This window comes from Oncorhynchus masou, chromosome 13 (genome assembly GCF_036934945.1).
Source record: "Oncorhynchus masou masou isolate Uvic2021 chromosome 13, UVic_Omas_1.1, whole genome shotgun sequence".
Classification (NCBI taxonomy): domain Eukaryota; kingdom Metazoa; phylum Chordata; class Actinopteri; order Salmoniformes; family Salmonidae; genus Oncorhynchus; species Oncorhynchus masou.
In genome coordinates, this window is record NC_088224.1 from 53,540,623 (window position 1) to 53,557,514 (window position 16,892).

Consider the following 16,892-nt stretch of genomic DNA (forward strand, 5'->3'; position numbering starts at 1 on the left):
TGAGTCTGTACTGAGGGCAAAAGAGGGTACAACTCAATATTAGGAATGTGCTGACACAATGTGTTGTACACTCAGTGTATTGCACCTGCCAGAAAGTGCACTTTATAGCCTCATTAAATGTGTGTTTTTTGAATGGATAAAATGTCTATATTTCATGTCATTTCCCCCTTATATGTTGTCCAAGCCTGAACAGTCAGTGACGTACAGGAGCAGGATGATTTAGCTGACATGTCATGTGACCACTCATTTGCAGAAGCAGCTTCAGGCAGCACACCAGGGCTACAACGAGCTGGGTTACATACAGTATGTGTTGTTGCTACGGCTGCTTACTGCCACCAGGCAAATCTACAAATGCACCCTTCTGCTTTACCTAGCAGTCTCACACATGGTGGTTATTCAAAACACCCAGTAAGGCATACAGTATGTCTGTCTGTGTGTGGGAGGGTGCAAAAGGACATGTATTTGTAGTGAGCTCTCTGTTTCCCTTTGTCATGTGTATGCAACAAGGCCATGTCCACTATCACTACCACTACCAATCATCTTGGACCCCAGGAAGGGGATCCCTGATAAATACAAATAAAAAAATACAACGCCCCGTAAAATGCCGATAGAGATATACTCCACCTGGCTGGATGCACACACTAATGATTAGTCATGAATGGAAGGAGGGAAATGCACACACTCATGCTCACGTATGCACACACACACACACACACTCTTTCTCTGGCTCTGCCCTGCCTGTGCTGCTCCCCTGCCGTCATAGTGATGTGAGAGCAAGAGAGGGAGGGAGGGGAAAAGAGAGAGTAGGAAGAAGGAGGTAGGGCGGGGCCCGTGAGCCAGAGAAGGAAGGGGAGGGTGCATAGAGGGAGAGCCAGAGAGAGAAACAGCAGTGCTGCATCGGTGGAACGACGGAGGGAGGGAGGTGGAAGAGGGAGAGAGCAGCAAGAGAGAGAGAGAGATCCAGAGGAAGAGAGGGGGGCTTCCAGACTGGATGGGCCCAGCAGTGCCTTGATGGAGCATGGGCCAGGTTCTAGGATTCTCCCACTGCAGTGAGTGTGTCGGCTTTTCTCTGACTGTCTGTCTGTCGTTCGCATCCCCATATATCTGTACAGCATCTGTAATAGCCATATGCGTGGCCATCGATCTCCCCTCTCCCTCTCTTTCTCTCGCTCCCTCCCTTGATGAACACACGGTTGAACGGATGGATTGATGCAGTGTTGTAGCAGACACACCTTTTTATTTTCCTTTGTAGAGACCTATTGCAGATGTGTGTGTGTGTTCTCAGGGTGTGTAGGCTGTGTGTGTGTGTTTTCATTGACTAAGCACCGGTTATATATATATATGTGTGTGTGTGTGTGTGTGTGTGTGTGTGTGTGTGTGTGTGTGTGTGTGTGTGTGTGTGCAGGTGTTTTCATTTTAGCCAGGGCTTCTTTTACAGTTACCAGCTGCTTGATGTATTGGATGATCTGAGGCAGCAGGCTAGCTAATGTAGTTAAGGCCTCCCCCCTGCCTGCAATGAAATTGCTTTTAAAGACTGGGTAGTGGCTTAGAAAAAGGCTACTCAAATACCTGGATATGAGCCATGGATTCTCCTAAAAAATTACAAATGCAACCACTTTAATTTATTCTCTCAATCTCATTTTAATGTATTGAGACACTATAGAAACACATTTACATGATTGGAAGCACGTAATCTGTCTGAGAATAGGCTATGTGTGGTAATGCTTTTGAATGTGATACAATGCTTTATATTGAGAGGGAAACTTATCTCGATAGTGTCTGCTCTCCAGCCTTACATGCAAATAGGCCTTGGTGAAAAGTTGCAGACATAGAAATAGAAGGAAGAGAGGAGTTGTAGACATAGACGTTATAGAAGTGTCTCCAGTTTCACATAGAGTGGCCAAACGGCAGTCCTTAATGAGTCTTTAAGATACAAATGGTCTGTTTTGTACTGTACATTTCACAACTGTGGTTATGATAGTTCCCCAGCCAATGGTAATAGGCATGTCTCTGATTAATCTTGTTATTTTTCTTCCAGAGGAATATGGTTCTGTCTCCTCCACACCTGATTCAACACCTCCCTGCACTGACGGTAACATCACACAATCCATACATACTGTAGAGGTTTAGAAATGGACCGTGTGAATGATTGGACTTTGTATGTGAGAATCATCATTTGGAGAGAGAAAAAAAGCATACTATGACATGTCTGCAAAGTCTACAGGAAGTTGATTGTGTCCATTTGTTTGCTTGAATGCTTTTGTAGCCTTTCGGAATAATGAGATCTGGAAAGATTACTCCCATCAAAAGTGTCTTGCAGCTTTTTGGATGTTGCCCTCTCATTCAGACAAAGCATGTTGTGCTTCATTGGGCTTTCAACTCGGCGCTCAAAGACATCAGAGGATATGTAGATGACGTCAAACGGTTCCTCCGTAGACATTAACGCCACAGAACATGTGATATGTCTATGGAATAACATTGCGTGCTTGTATAGCTTTCTCCTAGGATGAACGATATCGCTGTAGTCTATAGCTAAATGTATAGGTTTTCTGTAATGAAAGCCTACACAATTTTCAACATATTGACACAGGACCGGATAACAAATATAAAAATACAAAAATACTTAAATCAATATAGGTTTTACTTTAAGGCTTTTCCTGTGCCTGTTCTCTCCAGGTGGGAATGAGGAGTCTGAGCTGTACGACCTGCAGACAGCCAGGGAGTGGTCTGATGAAGAAGACGGGGGTCCGGAGGATGATGACGGTGGAGCTTCATCCCCCTCCATTTGGGGGACCCCGAGACAGAACTCCTTCGAGCCCACCTTCTCCTACATCGCCATCGCCGAGGCCGAGGCAGGCGGAGCCTCACGACATCATCGTGACTCTTCGTCAGGGAGCCGGCGGAGGGGCGGGGCCAGGGGAGGCCGCACCTCCCTGATCCGCACGGACACCGTGGAATCGCTCCTCCCCCTGGACTCCCCCGACGTCGAGTGGGACCCCCACATCTTCCTCACCCTAGAGGATGAGGAGGAGAGGGAGAGGGAGGAAAGGGAGAGGGACCCCCACATCTTCCTCACCCTAGAGGATGAGAGGGAGGAAAGTGAAAGGGATGTCCACAGACAGACTGTGACAGTCCAGGATTCTCTCCTAGATACTGAGATTGAACCTCAAGAGAGGGACACAGAGACACAGAGAGAGGAGACAGAGCCCCTGGAGCCCCAGCACTACAGTCCCTCTGACAGCCACCAGGGTGAGCCCACTATGGGGCAGTGGGGATGGGGTGGGGCTATCTAGATGAGTGGGTAGATGGGATCAGGGTAGATATACCTGCATGGAGCTACATTTCTAAAAGCAGGAGATACTGCATCTTTTCAGGCTTTCTAGACCCTGAAATCACACCGTGGGTGAGCATATTGCTCCAGGGTAAATGGGTGGAACCTCCATGTTTGAAAATGGAAAGTGTGTCTCATTTGATAGTACGTAACTGTGTGTGTGTGTGTGTGCGTGTGTGTGTGTGTGTGTGACCACAGATGAAGTCAGACACCACTGGGCTTTAGACTCCCTGGACAGCATGCTCTCTCCTGTTGTTTAGGATCAGGATGAGCACTTTTGTTAATAAGATTGCTAAATCACTGCTCATTGTAAGGTAGGTGAGGCTCAGGTAAATAATGACGTCATTAGATAAATTACATTTGTCGTTGATCTATTGCAACCTGCCTGTAGACTAACTTGATGCAGGGCAATGACCTCGTCACAATTACCTTGTGTCCTGTTTCTCAGCAGCATCACCAATCCCTGAGCCTGAGTCCCTCGTAACCATGGAAACCACCGTCCCACTGCTCACGGCTGTGCGACCAAGAGGCGGCCTCACCGATGATGTGTCATCCACTTCCTCCACCTCCATTGGTCGAAACACTCAGGAAGAGCTGGTTAGCGAACAGTGGTTTTCGGTGCTCAACCTATCAGGCCCTACGATATGCACCCACGTAGCAGGTAACGTTTGTAGCACATCTTACCTATTTTTAGGTGACTTTCCTATCTTGGAACTATCTTTACAATTTGAGCATCTACCATCCCCTTGCCCGAATCATTCTATTTGACTTCTGCTACATTATCTTATGTCCGATAGTGCGTCTGCACTGATAGTTCATGGCAACGCGGTCGTGTTAGAATGATGCCATCTGTCGGAAGACAGTGACCCCTACCCCGTTACCTCCCTCCCATCTCTGTCCTCGATATGTTGCTGAGAGCACAAAGTATTCCTCAATAAATCCTTTTCAAACAATAATAAAAAATAAAGAAGAGACATTTCCCTCTCACTGCCTGAGTAACATAGACCCTGGAATATATTTTTGCTGTGAGCCCTGTGTGTTCCATTGTGTCAAGGGGTAATGAGCTAATTCCACCAAAAATCATTCCTGCTCTGTCTGTATGTATGTCTGCTGGTACATACACGCTGACACCCTAATCTTTCCGTATCCCTTGGATTACTGTACACATGATAAAGAGAATGTGAGACAGGGCAGTGAAGGAAAGAGGGAGGGAGAGAGAGAGAGAGGGAGAGAGAGAGACCAAGTGTGAGACATTAAATCTATCTTCTCTGGCCTCCATGGTCGATATGGATGACTCTTCAAGGGGGATGCCACTCAATATGGACCTCCGTCATATCCTCCAATCTTATTATAGTGGGTGGACTGGGGGGTGGCTGGCCCGGCGGCTGGGTGGACTGGGGGCTGGGTGTACTGTACTGCCCACCCCCCTCTCACTGACCCTGGGTGATTAATGACTGGTCAAGCTGTTGACAGGCTTTAAGGGTTTCTAGATCAAGGGTTTCTAGATCATGTAAAGCAAACCATCTGGTTTCTGTATCAGATATGTCAGAACACATTTGACTCCCCGTGTTTATTGTGATGTTAGACTAGCTGGTTACAGGTTAGACTACCGCTACTGCATATCTGAATAGAGGTTATTTGCGCACGCATGCCATCTAGAACCTAAAAGGGTTCTTTGGCTGTCATAATAGCAGATCCCTTCGAAGAAGCCTTTTTGGTTCCATATAGAACCCGTTTGGGGTTCCACGTAGAACCATTTCCACGGAGGGGTTCTACCTGAAACCGAAAAAGGCTTCTACCTGGAACCAAAAAGGGTTCTCGTATGAGGACAGCCGAAGAACCCTCTTGAAACCCTTTTTCCCTAAGAGTTTGTACCTACTGGTAGGATGGTACTGTTTGTATCACACAATAATGTGTTTTTACTTCTATACCTTCTCCTTTGCTAGCTGTTGTCTGTCCTGTCTCTGCTTACATAAGTGTGTTATGTAATTCTCCGTCTCTGTGTCCATGTCCGTTTTCCGTCTCTGTGTGAGTGTTTTTTTCCTCTGAATGGGTTTGTGTGTCGTCGTTGTCTGTGGTTATGTCTCTTTGCGTCTCTATGTTATCCACCATGGCTATCTATGTGTATGCCAACGTGTGTGTGTGTGTGTCTCAAGATTTGTCTCTGTCTCAGGTCAATATATACAGTATATGCATGTACTACGTGTGAACAAGTGAATATATTTGGCAACTATCTTATTTATCTATGCTGTAGTCTACATGAGTCTTGAGGGGGGCGGGCCCTATTGGGCTGATTATTTTGGAGTGAAAAGTCTCTGTATTGCTGACGGGGCAGGGGAGGCCAAAAACAGCTCAGCGTGGCAGGGAGAGAGCAGGGGGACTGAGAGATAGACAAACAGAGAGAAGGGGGGATCGCCTGAGCAGCAACCAAAATGGCCAACATTAACGGTAAGACCCTGGGCTCAGAGAGACAAGATGGAGATAATATGAGACAGTGTCAGCCGGCACACTGAGATCTATCAGTGAATTGACTAGGTGGGGAGGCAGGTGACTTATTGAATGGGCAAAGCAGTGTCTCGTTTCAGACATTGGCAAGATCAGGGCACAGTTAGAATTCCAGTACCTGTCGTCCTCAGCCGTCGGGGTGTTTCCACATATAGGGACTGACCCTGTCTGTCCAGTGTGGAGCTGTGCGTTTAGTGACCGTGGCTTTGGAGAGGAGATTTGGGGAGATTTTGGCCACTCACTGACCAGTGAGTAGAGGTGTGTGTGTCTGCCTGCTTATTGATATGATTGTTTCAGGCAGGTTAAGAGTGTCCTAAGGAGTGTTTTAGATGGTGGTGACTAGGGTTTTGACGATACCAGTATCGCAACATTTTTTCCATGGCACAAAAATTCAACTCTTTGATCCTTTGAAAACCTGCTCATTCTGGCCTTAGTGTTGACCATCTAGAGTTGTGTTGTAGCTTGTTACAGCATGTAGGGACCATATATGTGATTGTTTGTGTGTAGGTAAGAGGCTAGTAGTGTATTGAGCTGATCTGTGCCCCATCTGACAGGGTTACCTGTCTGGGCAGCAGGGTTGGCAGAGCCAAGGTGTTTCACAGGGCTACTCTGGGACTTCCTGCGTGCCCCGTAGTGTTAAAATGGCTGGGTGGTGGTTTTGGTTGTGGTGGTAAATAAAATTCCAGGTCAGGCTGTGAATTGGTTGACTGGTGATTTTATTATGTTGTAGTAAAGATTGAGTCAGTCATTCAGTCATTCATTCAGTCATTCATTCAGTCAGTCAGTCAGTCAGTCAGTCAGTCAGTCAGTCAGTCAGTGCTCAGCTCTGTGGTGGTTAGATCAGTCAGAGGAGTGCTGCATTGTATTTCCTCATGGTGTAAGAGTATGAGGAACTTGGCATAGATAGAGGTTTCTCTAGGATTATGGCAAATACGCCTTTTAATTTGGTGTGTGTGTGTGTGTGTGTGTGTGTGTGCGTGCATGTGCGTGCATGTGTGTGTGCGTGCATGTGCGTGTGTGCGTGTGTGTGTGCGCGCGCGTGTGACTCCCCCATTCCCACTTCATATTGTCTGTACTATTCTCAGAGAGTTCATTATATCACTATATTAACATGAACCAATATAGTCGTGACTTCGTATAGAGTCAATATATTGGACCGTCAAATGAGGGGTTTGTTTTGCCCCGGTGTTAGTATAACTTGTTGTGGTATGTCTTCCTTTTCTTAGTGCACTTAGTCTGTGCATTTAACAGTGTTGCCATGTGCTGGTCAATGTCGCAAAGTGCCAACACATCAGAGAGCTGTATGCTACTGTACTGTAGTTCCAGCTGTTGGGACAGTGGGCAGATGTGTGTGTGTGTGTGTACCAGAGGCTTTGAGGGTATTAATAGTGTGTGGTAATGTTTATAAATAGTCCTCCTGCTGGTCAGGTATATCAGTGCACTCTATTCTAATTTCCAGGGCCAGGCTCACTCATAACACTGGGACCCATGGAGTAACGACCACATGTCTTTGTCACTACAGTTTACCACCTCCGAGTTCAGCTTTATTACACTGTGCTATCAGTGTTTTGGCTGTAATTACTCTGTTGGTTGGGAGCTACTGCTACTTATTCCATGGAGGGATCAGGCCAGGGGAGCCTCCATTTTGGCTCTGAGAGGGCCCAGTCGCAGTGGCTCCAGTTGCTGGGTGACTGATCGAGGGAGACGGACAGGGTGCAGAAAGGGGGTGGAAGCGGGCTTGAAGATTGTCAGCAGGTGCTCTCCGGGGCAACATTTAAATTCAGGGTTCCTGCTCCCTCCTCTCCTCTTTTCTTTCCTCTTCTCTCTCATTTCATCTACACAGTGCGCAGGCTATATTAAGCCCAGGCCTAGACTTGACATCTCCCCCTGCTCCTGTCTGTGTTTTCTCTCTGCCTGGTGATCACTGTCCCTCTGCTCTGCCTACGCACTGCTGAAAGGCCTTCTGACCCACTGAGCACTGGAGAGTCAGAGACAAACAGGGACTGACTGGCTGGTGATGCTGTGGGGGTTTTGTAAAAGGCACATAGGCAGGAACAGGGAGGAGGAGAGACTCTTGCAGCTCTGACTGTCCCTGCGGCCATTAGCAACCAACTAAAATAATCTGAGGAAGTGTCAGATGCATGGGCTTGTCCCCTCCCCCACCTTGCCTCAATGAAGACCATGTTGGCTTCCACTCTGTTTCTCATTGGTTTATACTTGAATTGAACATGTAGACAAGGCATCTAACTTTCTTATTTTTCCACCTATTCTCCCTCGTGTCAATTCCCCTCTCCATCCCTCTTACCGTCTATCCTTCTCTGGCTCCTCTGCTCTCCCCTCCTCTCCTCCTCCTCTCCTCAGTGATGGATCTGATCTACTGGAAGGACACAGAGCGTACAGGCATGGTATTCACCGGGCTGGTGGTGGGTTTGCTGTCCTTGTTCCAGCTCAGCATCATCACAGTCATCTCCACCATCTCCCTGGGCGCCCTGTGCTTCACCGTCTCAGTCAGCCTCTACTATAAGATCCTGCACGTGCTCAACATGGGAGACGGAGTGCCCCCCTTCAAGTGAGTGGCTGGCCACCTGGCATGAGATGGGATAGAATGGGAGTTGGGGAAGTGTTCCTATTACACCTGGAGGGGGTTCTCTTCTCTCAATGTAATCATGTTCTCTCCTCTCCATTCTCTTTGTCTGTCCTCTTCTCTGCTCTTTTGTCCTTTATTCCTGTCCTTTATTCCTGTCTTCTTCCTCTCCTCTCCCCTCTTCTTTTCCTATTTCCTCTCGCCTTTCCTCTCCTATTTCCTCTCATCCCCCACTCCCTTCTACTCTTGTTTATCTCCTCTCTTCTCTAATAACATTGTGGGAGTGGCATTCAGGAATAGGTTCTTTATTGGCTGGATTCCCTCACCTCCCAAAATAAATCCTGTCTGGGATCACAGTCCGGTGGGCTTGTCTTCATCCATCGTGATCCGAAAGGACATTTTGACTTGAATATCTGTGCTGATGAAAATCATTGAGGCATAAGACGACAAACCGTGTTCTGCGTCATGACGCTCGTGGCGACAATCGCTAATTTTCTATCCAACACTGCCTCTTTACTCCTTTCTCATTGGTGCTGAACTCTATCTCCCTCTTTCTCCATCACTCCCCCTCTATCACTCTGTCTTTTAATGCACCCTCCGTTTCTACCCCCCTCTCTTTCTGTCCTCAGGGCGTATCTAGATTTGGATATCAGTTTCAGTGGGGAGCTGGCTGACCAATACACGCAGAAGGTCATCGTTGCAGTCGTCTCTGCTGCTAACTCACTAAAGAATATCTTCCTGGTTGGAAACCTCTTCGACTCTCTCAAGGTGAGGCTGCCTAGGTGTTGGATCTCATCGATCTTCGTCTAGAAAGGGCAAAAATATGGCAGTACCTTTTTTATATGCTCTCCTTCAAGAGCTCCTCTCATGTCTCATTCATTCACTTAAAACTTCTTCAGGGTTGGTGGGTCCCCTGCGGGACGGTTGAGCTAACGCGGGCTAATGCGATTAGCATGAGGTTGTAAGTAACAAGAACATTTCCCAGGACATAGACATATCTGATATTGGCGGAAAGCTTACATTCTTGTTAATCTAACTGCACCAATTTACAGTAGCTATTACAGTGAAAAAAGACCATGCTATTGTTTGAGGAGAGTGCACAGTTTTGAACATGAAAAGTTATTAATAAACAAATTAGGCACATTTAGGCAGTCTTTGATACACAATTTTGAACATAAATGCAATGGTTCATTTGATCAGTCTAAATCTTGGCACATACACTGCTGCCATCTAGTGGCCAAAATCTAAATTGCACCTGGGCTGGAATAATACATTATGGCCTTTCTCTTGCATTTGAAATATGATGGTACCAGATCTTTTACCGGATCTATTGTGCTATACTCTCCTACACCCCTTTCACATTTCCACAAAGGCGCGAGGTGTTTCCTTTCAAATGGTACCAATAATATGCATATCCATGCTTCAGGGCTTGAGCTTCAGGCAGTTAGATTTGGGTATGTCATTTTAGGCGAGAATTGAAGAAAAGGGGCCGATCCTTATTAAGGTTCAAATAACTTTTTACACAAGGAAGCTCTTCAGAATGGCATAGACCTTTTGTCCCTCAAAACATGCCCTTTCTCTCTCTGCCTCTCTTTCTCTCTCTTTTCATCTCCATCCCTTCTCCTCCTTGTCTCTTGAACCCAGTCCATGAGGCCGTCTTGTCGTTGTGGATTTACTTCAACCTTACTACATCTAGCTGTCTGTTCTCGACTCTCTTTCCTTCGAGCAGACATCCCTCCCTCCTCTTTCTCTTTCCACCTTTTTCTCTTCCTCTGCTCTGTACTGGCATCAGCCTGCCTCCCCGCTCACTGGAGATGACGACGTGGTCATGCCCACCGTCGTCAAATGACAAATGACGACTGTGTTTCCTAACAAGACCACTATCAAAGACCGCTGCTGTCATACCCACAACTCACTGTGGTTCGTATGATTGTGATAGGGTCCCGCCGCTTTCAGCGTTCCCTGGTTTCTGTGGGCATCGGAGTGTGATGCAAGCAAACTGGCAGCAAGCGCAATTGCAAGTTTGCAGAACGTTGGGATTTTATTGAATTGGCATCGGGGACGATGCGTCACATTGTAAGGGTAGCAATAAGAAAGTAGTACCAACTGAACCTTGCCAAAGGTTCTCGTCCTTTCCCTCTCCCCATCCTATGTATGTGTTTCATACAGAACATGTATGACATTTCTCTGTGTGTATTTCAGTGACAGTCGAGGTCAGTCCTGACATATTGATGAAGCTTCCGACTAGTAATTCAATCAAATTCAATTCTAATCTGAATCTCAGTTCGTTATGAAATGATACAACATTTCTGCTAGAAACCTTCTTTTTAGACTTTGTTCATTTTCTCTCCAGTTTTCCCGGGACAGTAGAAGGAAAACATTTGCACATTAAATCAACAACAGTCATGTGACTTGCACCATAATGCTTTAGGGTTAAATGTAAATTTACAGCAGGAGTACTTAGTGTGACTTATCACAGTTAGTGAGAGCCAGTGTGACTGTACCACGTAGCCTTAAGCTTGAGCCCCAGAAGCCGCAGAGCCCCCTTGGTCTCAACCCTGACCTGGCCGGTATGTGACATGGGACACAGGTGGCTGTTAACCCAGTTACAGGGTACGAGAGGAGTTTCGTCTTCTCTGAGAGGGGGGTGTCCCGTTTCAGGATGGGGGTATGGGCCCTAAGTGACAACCCACTGAGCTATATTACACCAACTCTACAAGGGTTATGGTGGATGATCTGGGAAATGTGTACTCATTCATTTGTATGATGCGTGCATTCATTGACATTTTACATTTGAGTCATTTGGCAAACGCGCCTATCCAGAGAGACTTACAGTTAGTGCATTCATTTTAAGATAGCTAGGTGGGACAACCACATATCTCAGTCCTAGTAAGTACATTTTTCCTCAATAAAGTAGCTATCGGGAAAGTCAGAGCTCGTAAGGAGGGGGGAAAATTCAAGTGTGAGTGTTAGTTCACGAAAGGTTTTGAGGGGGTGCGAGGGGGGGGAGGTTGCTGTGGGATTATTGAAGATACTCTTTGCAACACATTTACCACAAGCTTATGCATCTTAAGTTTTTGGCTTTCCTGTACCACTCAGTTGGTAGAGCATGGCGCTTGCATCGCCAGGGTAGTGGGATCAAATCCCGGGGGCCGCCCATACTTCAAATGTATGCATGCATGACTGTAAGTTGCTATGGATAGAAATCATTTGCTAAATATATTTATATTTTGATGGAATTTGCTATGCTTATTGCAGAGAGTACATTCAAAATGTGCGTCGTGTATGTGGAGCTCACTGTGTTTCCTCCCGTTCTTCTCAGCTCCTGGCTCTGATGTACCTGGTGACTTTCCTGGGAGACCTGTGTAACGGCCTTACTGTGCTCATCATTGGTGAGAATCACAGACACCGTTGGAATCAGTATTCGAATAACTTTATTGAATTGCCATTCAATAATCATGATGGCCATTTGTCCTGCAGAGACTGATACCATTGGCTGAGGAATGCCGACATTGTCGGATATTGCACGTCTAGTATTTCAGTTGAAGACAGGCTTACATTGCTTAATCAACAGCCTTTTGATATGAATAAAAGGACATGCCATGTTGTTAGTCTGTAGAAGCTACTTACTCAATCAGAAAGCTTAACACATGCCATCTCCTCCCCTTTTGTCCTCTTCTCCAGGTGTGATCGCTCTATTCTCTCTACCGCTGGTCTACAGGCAGCACCAGGTAAAATCTCACTCACGCTGCTGACAACTGCTCTCCTGATTTATTCAGTGAGTTGTTCAAATGAAGTGAGTTTCTCACCAATACCTCTTTTGACGTTCCAGGCAAAAGTGGACGGCTTCGTTGCGGGAATTCAGGCCAACGTTGACAACGCCAAGGATATGTGAGTATGGCGCCATCTTTCGTCACAACGGTGGAATGCAACATTCCTCTTTCCTTCCTGTAGTTTTCCATTGCAGCTCTGCAGACCATGAACTCATTTCTGAATAACTGTGACATTTACTCCATTTTTAATGGCTGGCAGTATTGGAGAAATGGTATGGTAAAAGCCTATAACCTTTTGTCAAATGACCAATGTAAATGAGATCATGCGATATTGACCCCTCTCTTTAATACAGTCTCCACAGAATTGCCCAAGGTGGTGGTCCCACCCCTGATACAACCCCTGGCGGTGCCAAGCCCAAAACACAATGAAGAGTCATGGCGGACAGGAGAGGAGGATGAGGAGCAGAGAAGAGGAGGAGTTACAGGCTGTCACTCAGATGTCTTACTCAGCAGTCTGGAGTTTCTGAGATGGGGGGGGGGGGGGGGTTGTGTAGGGAGTCAAACCATGGGGTTGGGACATGATGATACCGTATACTGTATGGTGGGATAGGGTAGCTTGCTAGTGGGTGAGGATGAGGGAACGGGAGTGATATCTGGACGGGAGTTGTTGCTGTTTCGAAGGAAGGTTTAAGACACAGCTCAGTGTTAAATGACCTACATGGGTGATTGTGGCTTGAATGATAGAGACTGTGGCAGTCCAGTAAAGTAATAAGACTGATTGGAACCTCGAACTCTAGGAGACCTGTGTGTTTCTTATTGACAGCTGTATATCTGAACAGAGGGAAGTAAAAACTTCAGAATAGAGTCCAGCGGGACTGGAGTTCACCAGGAGCTAGGACAGGGTCAGGCCCGGGTCAGAGGTTAGAGTTCACCAAACGAGAGGTCATCATTATTCATGGTAGCCTAACACTTGGAATCAGGATGTGTGTGTGTGTGTGTGTGTGTGTGTGTGTGTGTGTGTGTGTGTGTGTGTGTGTGTGTGTGTGTGTGTGTGTGTGTGTGTGTGAACACAGTCTGTGTCAGTTGACATGCAGCTTGCTGATCTGAACCTGTTACCTGAGAGCTATTAAAACCACAATTTGTTCTTTTAATTTCAAATGTTCTGTTTCTTTTTGCCCACATGAATCATCCACACGTCTGAGATTTGTATTCCTCAACGTTGAACGTCTTCCATTCTCATTTCACCAGTCTATACAACCAGTCAAGTTTCTCAAATTAGCCCCACCATCAACTGTAGGATGCAACAGCACAGTCAGAACCAGGCCTCTAAATGCCTTTTCTGGATGAATCAAATTTATTTATATAGCCCTTCGTACATCAGCTGATATCTCAAAGTGCTGTACAGAAACCCAGCCTAAAACCCCAAACAGCAAGCAATGCAGGTGTAGAAGCACGGTGGCTAGGAAAAACTCCCTAGAAAAGCCAAAACCTAGGAAGAAACCTAGAGAGGAACCAGGCTATGTGGGGTGGCCAGTCCTCTTCTGGCTGTGCCGGGTAGAGATTATAACAGAACATGGCCAAGATGTTCAAATGTTCATAAATGACCAGCATGGTCGAATAACAATAAGGCAGAACAGTTGAAACTGGAGCAGCAGCACGGCCAGGTGGACTGGGGACAGCAAGGAGTCATCATGTCAAGTAGTCCTGGGGCATGGTCCTAGGGCCGCGGTTCAGTTGAAACTGGAGCAGCAGCACGGCCAGGTGGACTGGGGACAGCAAGGAGTCATCATGTCAGGTAGTCCTGGGGCATGGTCCTAGGGCTCAGGTCCTCCGAGAGAGAGAAGGAGAGAATTAGAGAACGCACACTTAGATTCACACAGGACACCGAATTGAATGAATGATTGAAAATGTACACACAGATTGAGGTAAAATGAATTTGGTTAATACAGTACTGAGTATTGAAGGTAAAACCAGATCTCTGATGATGGAGTATTGAAACAATTATATGAATCTCCTTTATTGCAGAGGCGCACATATGTTCTTCTGGTCATGCATCAGAAGTATTTATGCAAAGGAGTTTAAAAAATAAAAGGTGGAAAAATCGGAAGACCTATGAAGGGGGTAGTATTACCCAAACATTGAACCCCCATCACCCACACAGAAGGTACCTCTAGCCTAACATCTCGTGGACAGATGCACGCAACATAGGATGGTATAGTAGTCTGTCAACAGACTGCGGGATGCAACGACTCACAAGGAACTTTGTTCCAGTGTGCAGATTTTTTCATCACTAATAATTTGGACAAAACAAGATTTCAAGGGGGTTCGTATCTTTCAAATTTTGGAAGGGGAGGAGACATTTGGCCCATGCTTGAGCTGAGAGTTTCCTTTTAGGGTTGTGGAGACTGCGATAGTCTCAGTTTCTTTTCTTATGAACTCAGCAAAGAAAGACACGTCCCTTTTTCAGGACCCGGTCTTTCAAAGATAATCCGTCTAAAACAAAATAACTTCACAGATCTTCATTGTAAAGGGTTTAAACACTGTTTCTCATGTTTGTTCAATGAACCATAAACAATTAATAAACATGCACTTGTGGAACGGTCGTTAAGACACTAACAGCTTACAGACAGTAGGCAATTAAGGTCACAGTTATGAATATTTAGGACACTAAAAAGGCCTTTCTGCTGACTCTGAAAAACACCAAAAGAAAGATGCCCAGGGTCCCTGCTCATCTGCGTGAACGTGCCTTAGACATGCTTCAAGCAGGCATGAGGACTGCAGATGTGGCCAGGGCAATAAATTGCAATGCCCATACGTACTATGAGACGCCTAAGACAGAGCTACAGTGAGACAGGACAGACAGCTGATCGTCCTCGCAGTGGCAGACCACGTGTAATAACACCTGCACAGGACTGGTACATCCGAACATCACACCTGTGGGACAGGTACAGGATGGCAACAACTGCCCGAGTAACAACAGGAACACACAATCCCTCCATCAGTGCTCAGAATGTCAGCAATAGGCTGAGAGAGACTAGACTGAGGGCTTGTAGGCCTGTTGGAAGGTGGGTCCTCACCAGACATCACTGGCAACAATGTCGCCTATGGGCACAAACCCACCATTGCTGGACCAGACAGGACTGGCAAATAGTGCTCTTAGTTTTGTCTCACCAGGGGTGATGGTCAGATTCGCGTTTATCGTCGAAGAAAGGAGCGTTACACCGAGGCCTGTACTATGGAGCGGGATCGATTTGGTGCTAGAGGGTCCGTCATGGTCTGGGGCGGTATGTCACAGCATCATCCGACTGAGCTTGTTGCCATTGCAGGCAATTTCAACGTTGTGCGTTACAGGGAAGACATCCTCCACCCTCATGTGGTACCCTTCCTGCAGGCTCATCATGACATGACCCTCCAGCATGACAATGCCACCAGCCATACTGCTCGTTCTGTGTGTGATTTCCTGCAAGACAGGAATGTCAGTGTTCTACCATGGCCAGTGAAGAGCCTGGATCTCAATCCCATTGAGCACGTCTGGGACCTGTTGGGCCGGAGGATGAGGGCTCGGTCCATTCCCCCCAGAAATGTCTGGGAACTTGCAGGTGCCTTGGTGGAAGAGTGGAGTAACATCTCACAGCAAGAACTGGCAAATCTGGTGCAGTCCACGAGGAGGAGATGCACTGCAGTCCTTAATGCAGCTGGTGGCCACACCAGATACTGACTGTTTCTTTTGATTTTGACTCCCCCCTTTTTTCAGGGACACATTATTCCATTTCTGTTAGTCACATGTATGTGGACCTTGTTCAGTTTATGTCTCAGTTGTTGGAATCTTATGTTCATACAAATATTTACACATCTTAAGTTTGCTGAAAATAAACGCAGTTGACAGTGAGAGGATGTTTCTTTTTTTGCTGACTTTATATCTCCCCAAGAACCTAATTGAGCATCTGGCACAATTTACGTGAAATATTAGTTCTGGGTCTCCGAGATTACGTCTAGCCTGACAGAGTGTTTGGGAGCAATGACTCAATAGGTGCCCTTCTAAGAACAGTTGCATTAATGCGTGAATGACTTTGCTTGGCTACCCAAACTCCTTGCTCCGGGCCAAACACTACGTCACTACCACAGATGTTAGTTTCTTCTCCGTAATGAGTACCTCCGCGACAATTTTTAGAACGGAAACACATTCTAACCATTCTGATTGGTCCCAGAAACCGATGGGTTGGGCCAGAGCCAGAACACACATGGGTAAAGCGGTGTTTGGAAAATGTGTCATTGGCTTTGATACTGGGGGTTCGAGACGATCCAATCGCTCATGACTTTGTTTTGTACAACATCCCTCGTTTTTGAAATCACCACAAATGACTTAAACGATGGCAGTCTCAGACTGAAGTATGTAGCGGACATAGAGCAGTGGAACAATTCAATTTGAGTTGTCAGGGAATGAATCACTAGCTAGATAACTGCTTCTAGACAGCTTCTGTAACAAGCCATTCAAGTTAGACTAAAACCAATATTTTTTCGAGTCATTTCACAATAATGTAAAATCATCATCATCATCATCCATTTTGGTGTTAAGAAATATTTCAGAACATGCTGCCACTGTAATGCCCACCATCTATTACTTGAAGGTCCTCACCACAGCTTGGCAGTGTGCTTTAGTCGTCCACTAAACCTGCAAAGGTTTTTATGGGTACATTTT

General features: G+C 46.3%; 1 protein-coding gene across 3 annotated transcripts; it reads left to right on the top strand.

The window, feature by feature from the left end:
- Nucleotides 1-895: 895 nt before the first annotated feature.
- Nucleotides 896-12,715, top strand: LOC135552578 (reticulon-2-like). 3 transcript variants are annotated; one of them, XM_064984281.1, is made up of 10 exons: nt 896-1,049; nt 2,039-2,092; nt 2,677-3,249; nt 3,780-3,992; nt 8,198-8,405; nt 9,050-9,188; nt 11,743-11,812; nt 12,105-12,151; nt 12,253-12,311; nt 12,547-12,715. In XM_064984281.1, the coding sequence occupies exons 1-10, from the start codon at nt 1,019-1,021 to the stop codon at nt 12,620-12,622; spliced, it is 1,470 nt and encodes a 489-aa protein (XP_064840353.1). In that variant the 5' UTR covers nt 896-1,018; the 3' UTR covers nt 12,623-12,715. The 3 variants fall into 3 exon arrangements, with proteins under 3 accessions (XP_064840353.1, XP_064840354.1, XP_064840355.1); XM_064984282.1 differs by having other exon boundaries at nt 3,783-3,992; XM_064984283.1 differs by lacking the exons at nt 896-1,049; nt 2,039-2,092; nt 2,677-3,249; nt 3,780-3,992 and adding an exon at nt 5,691-5,779.
- The last annotated feature ends 4,177 nt before the right edge of the window (nt 12,716-16,892 follow it).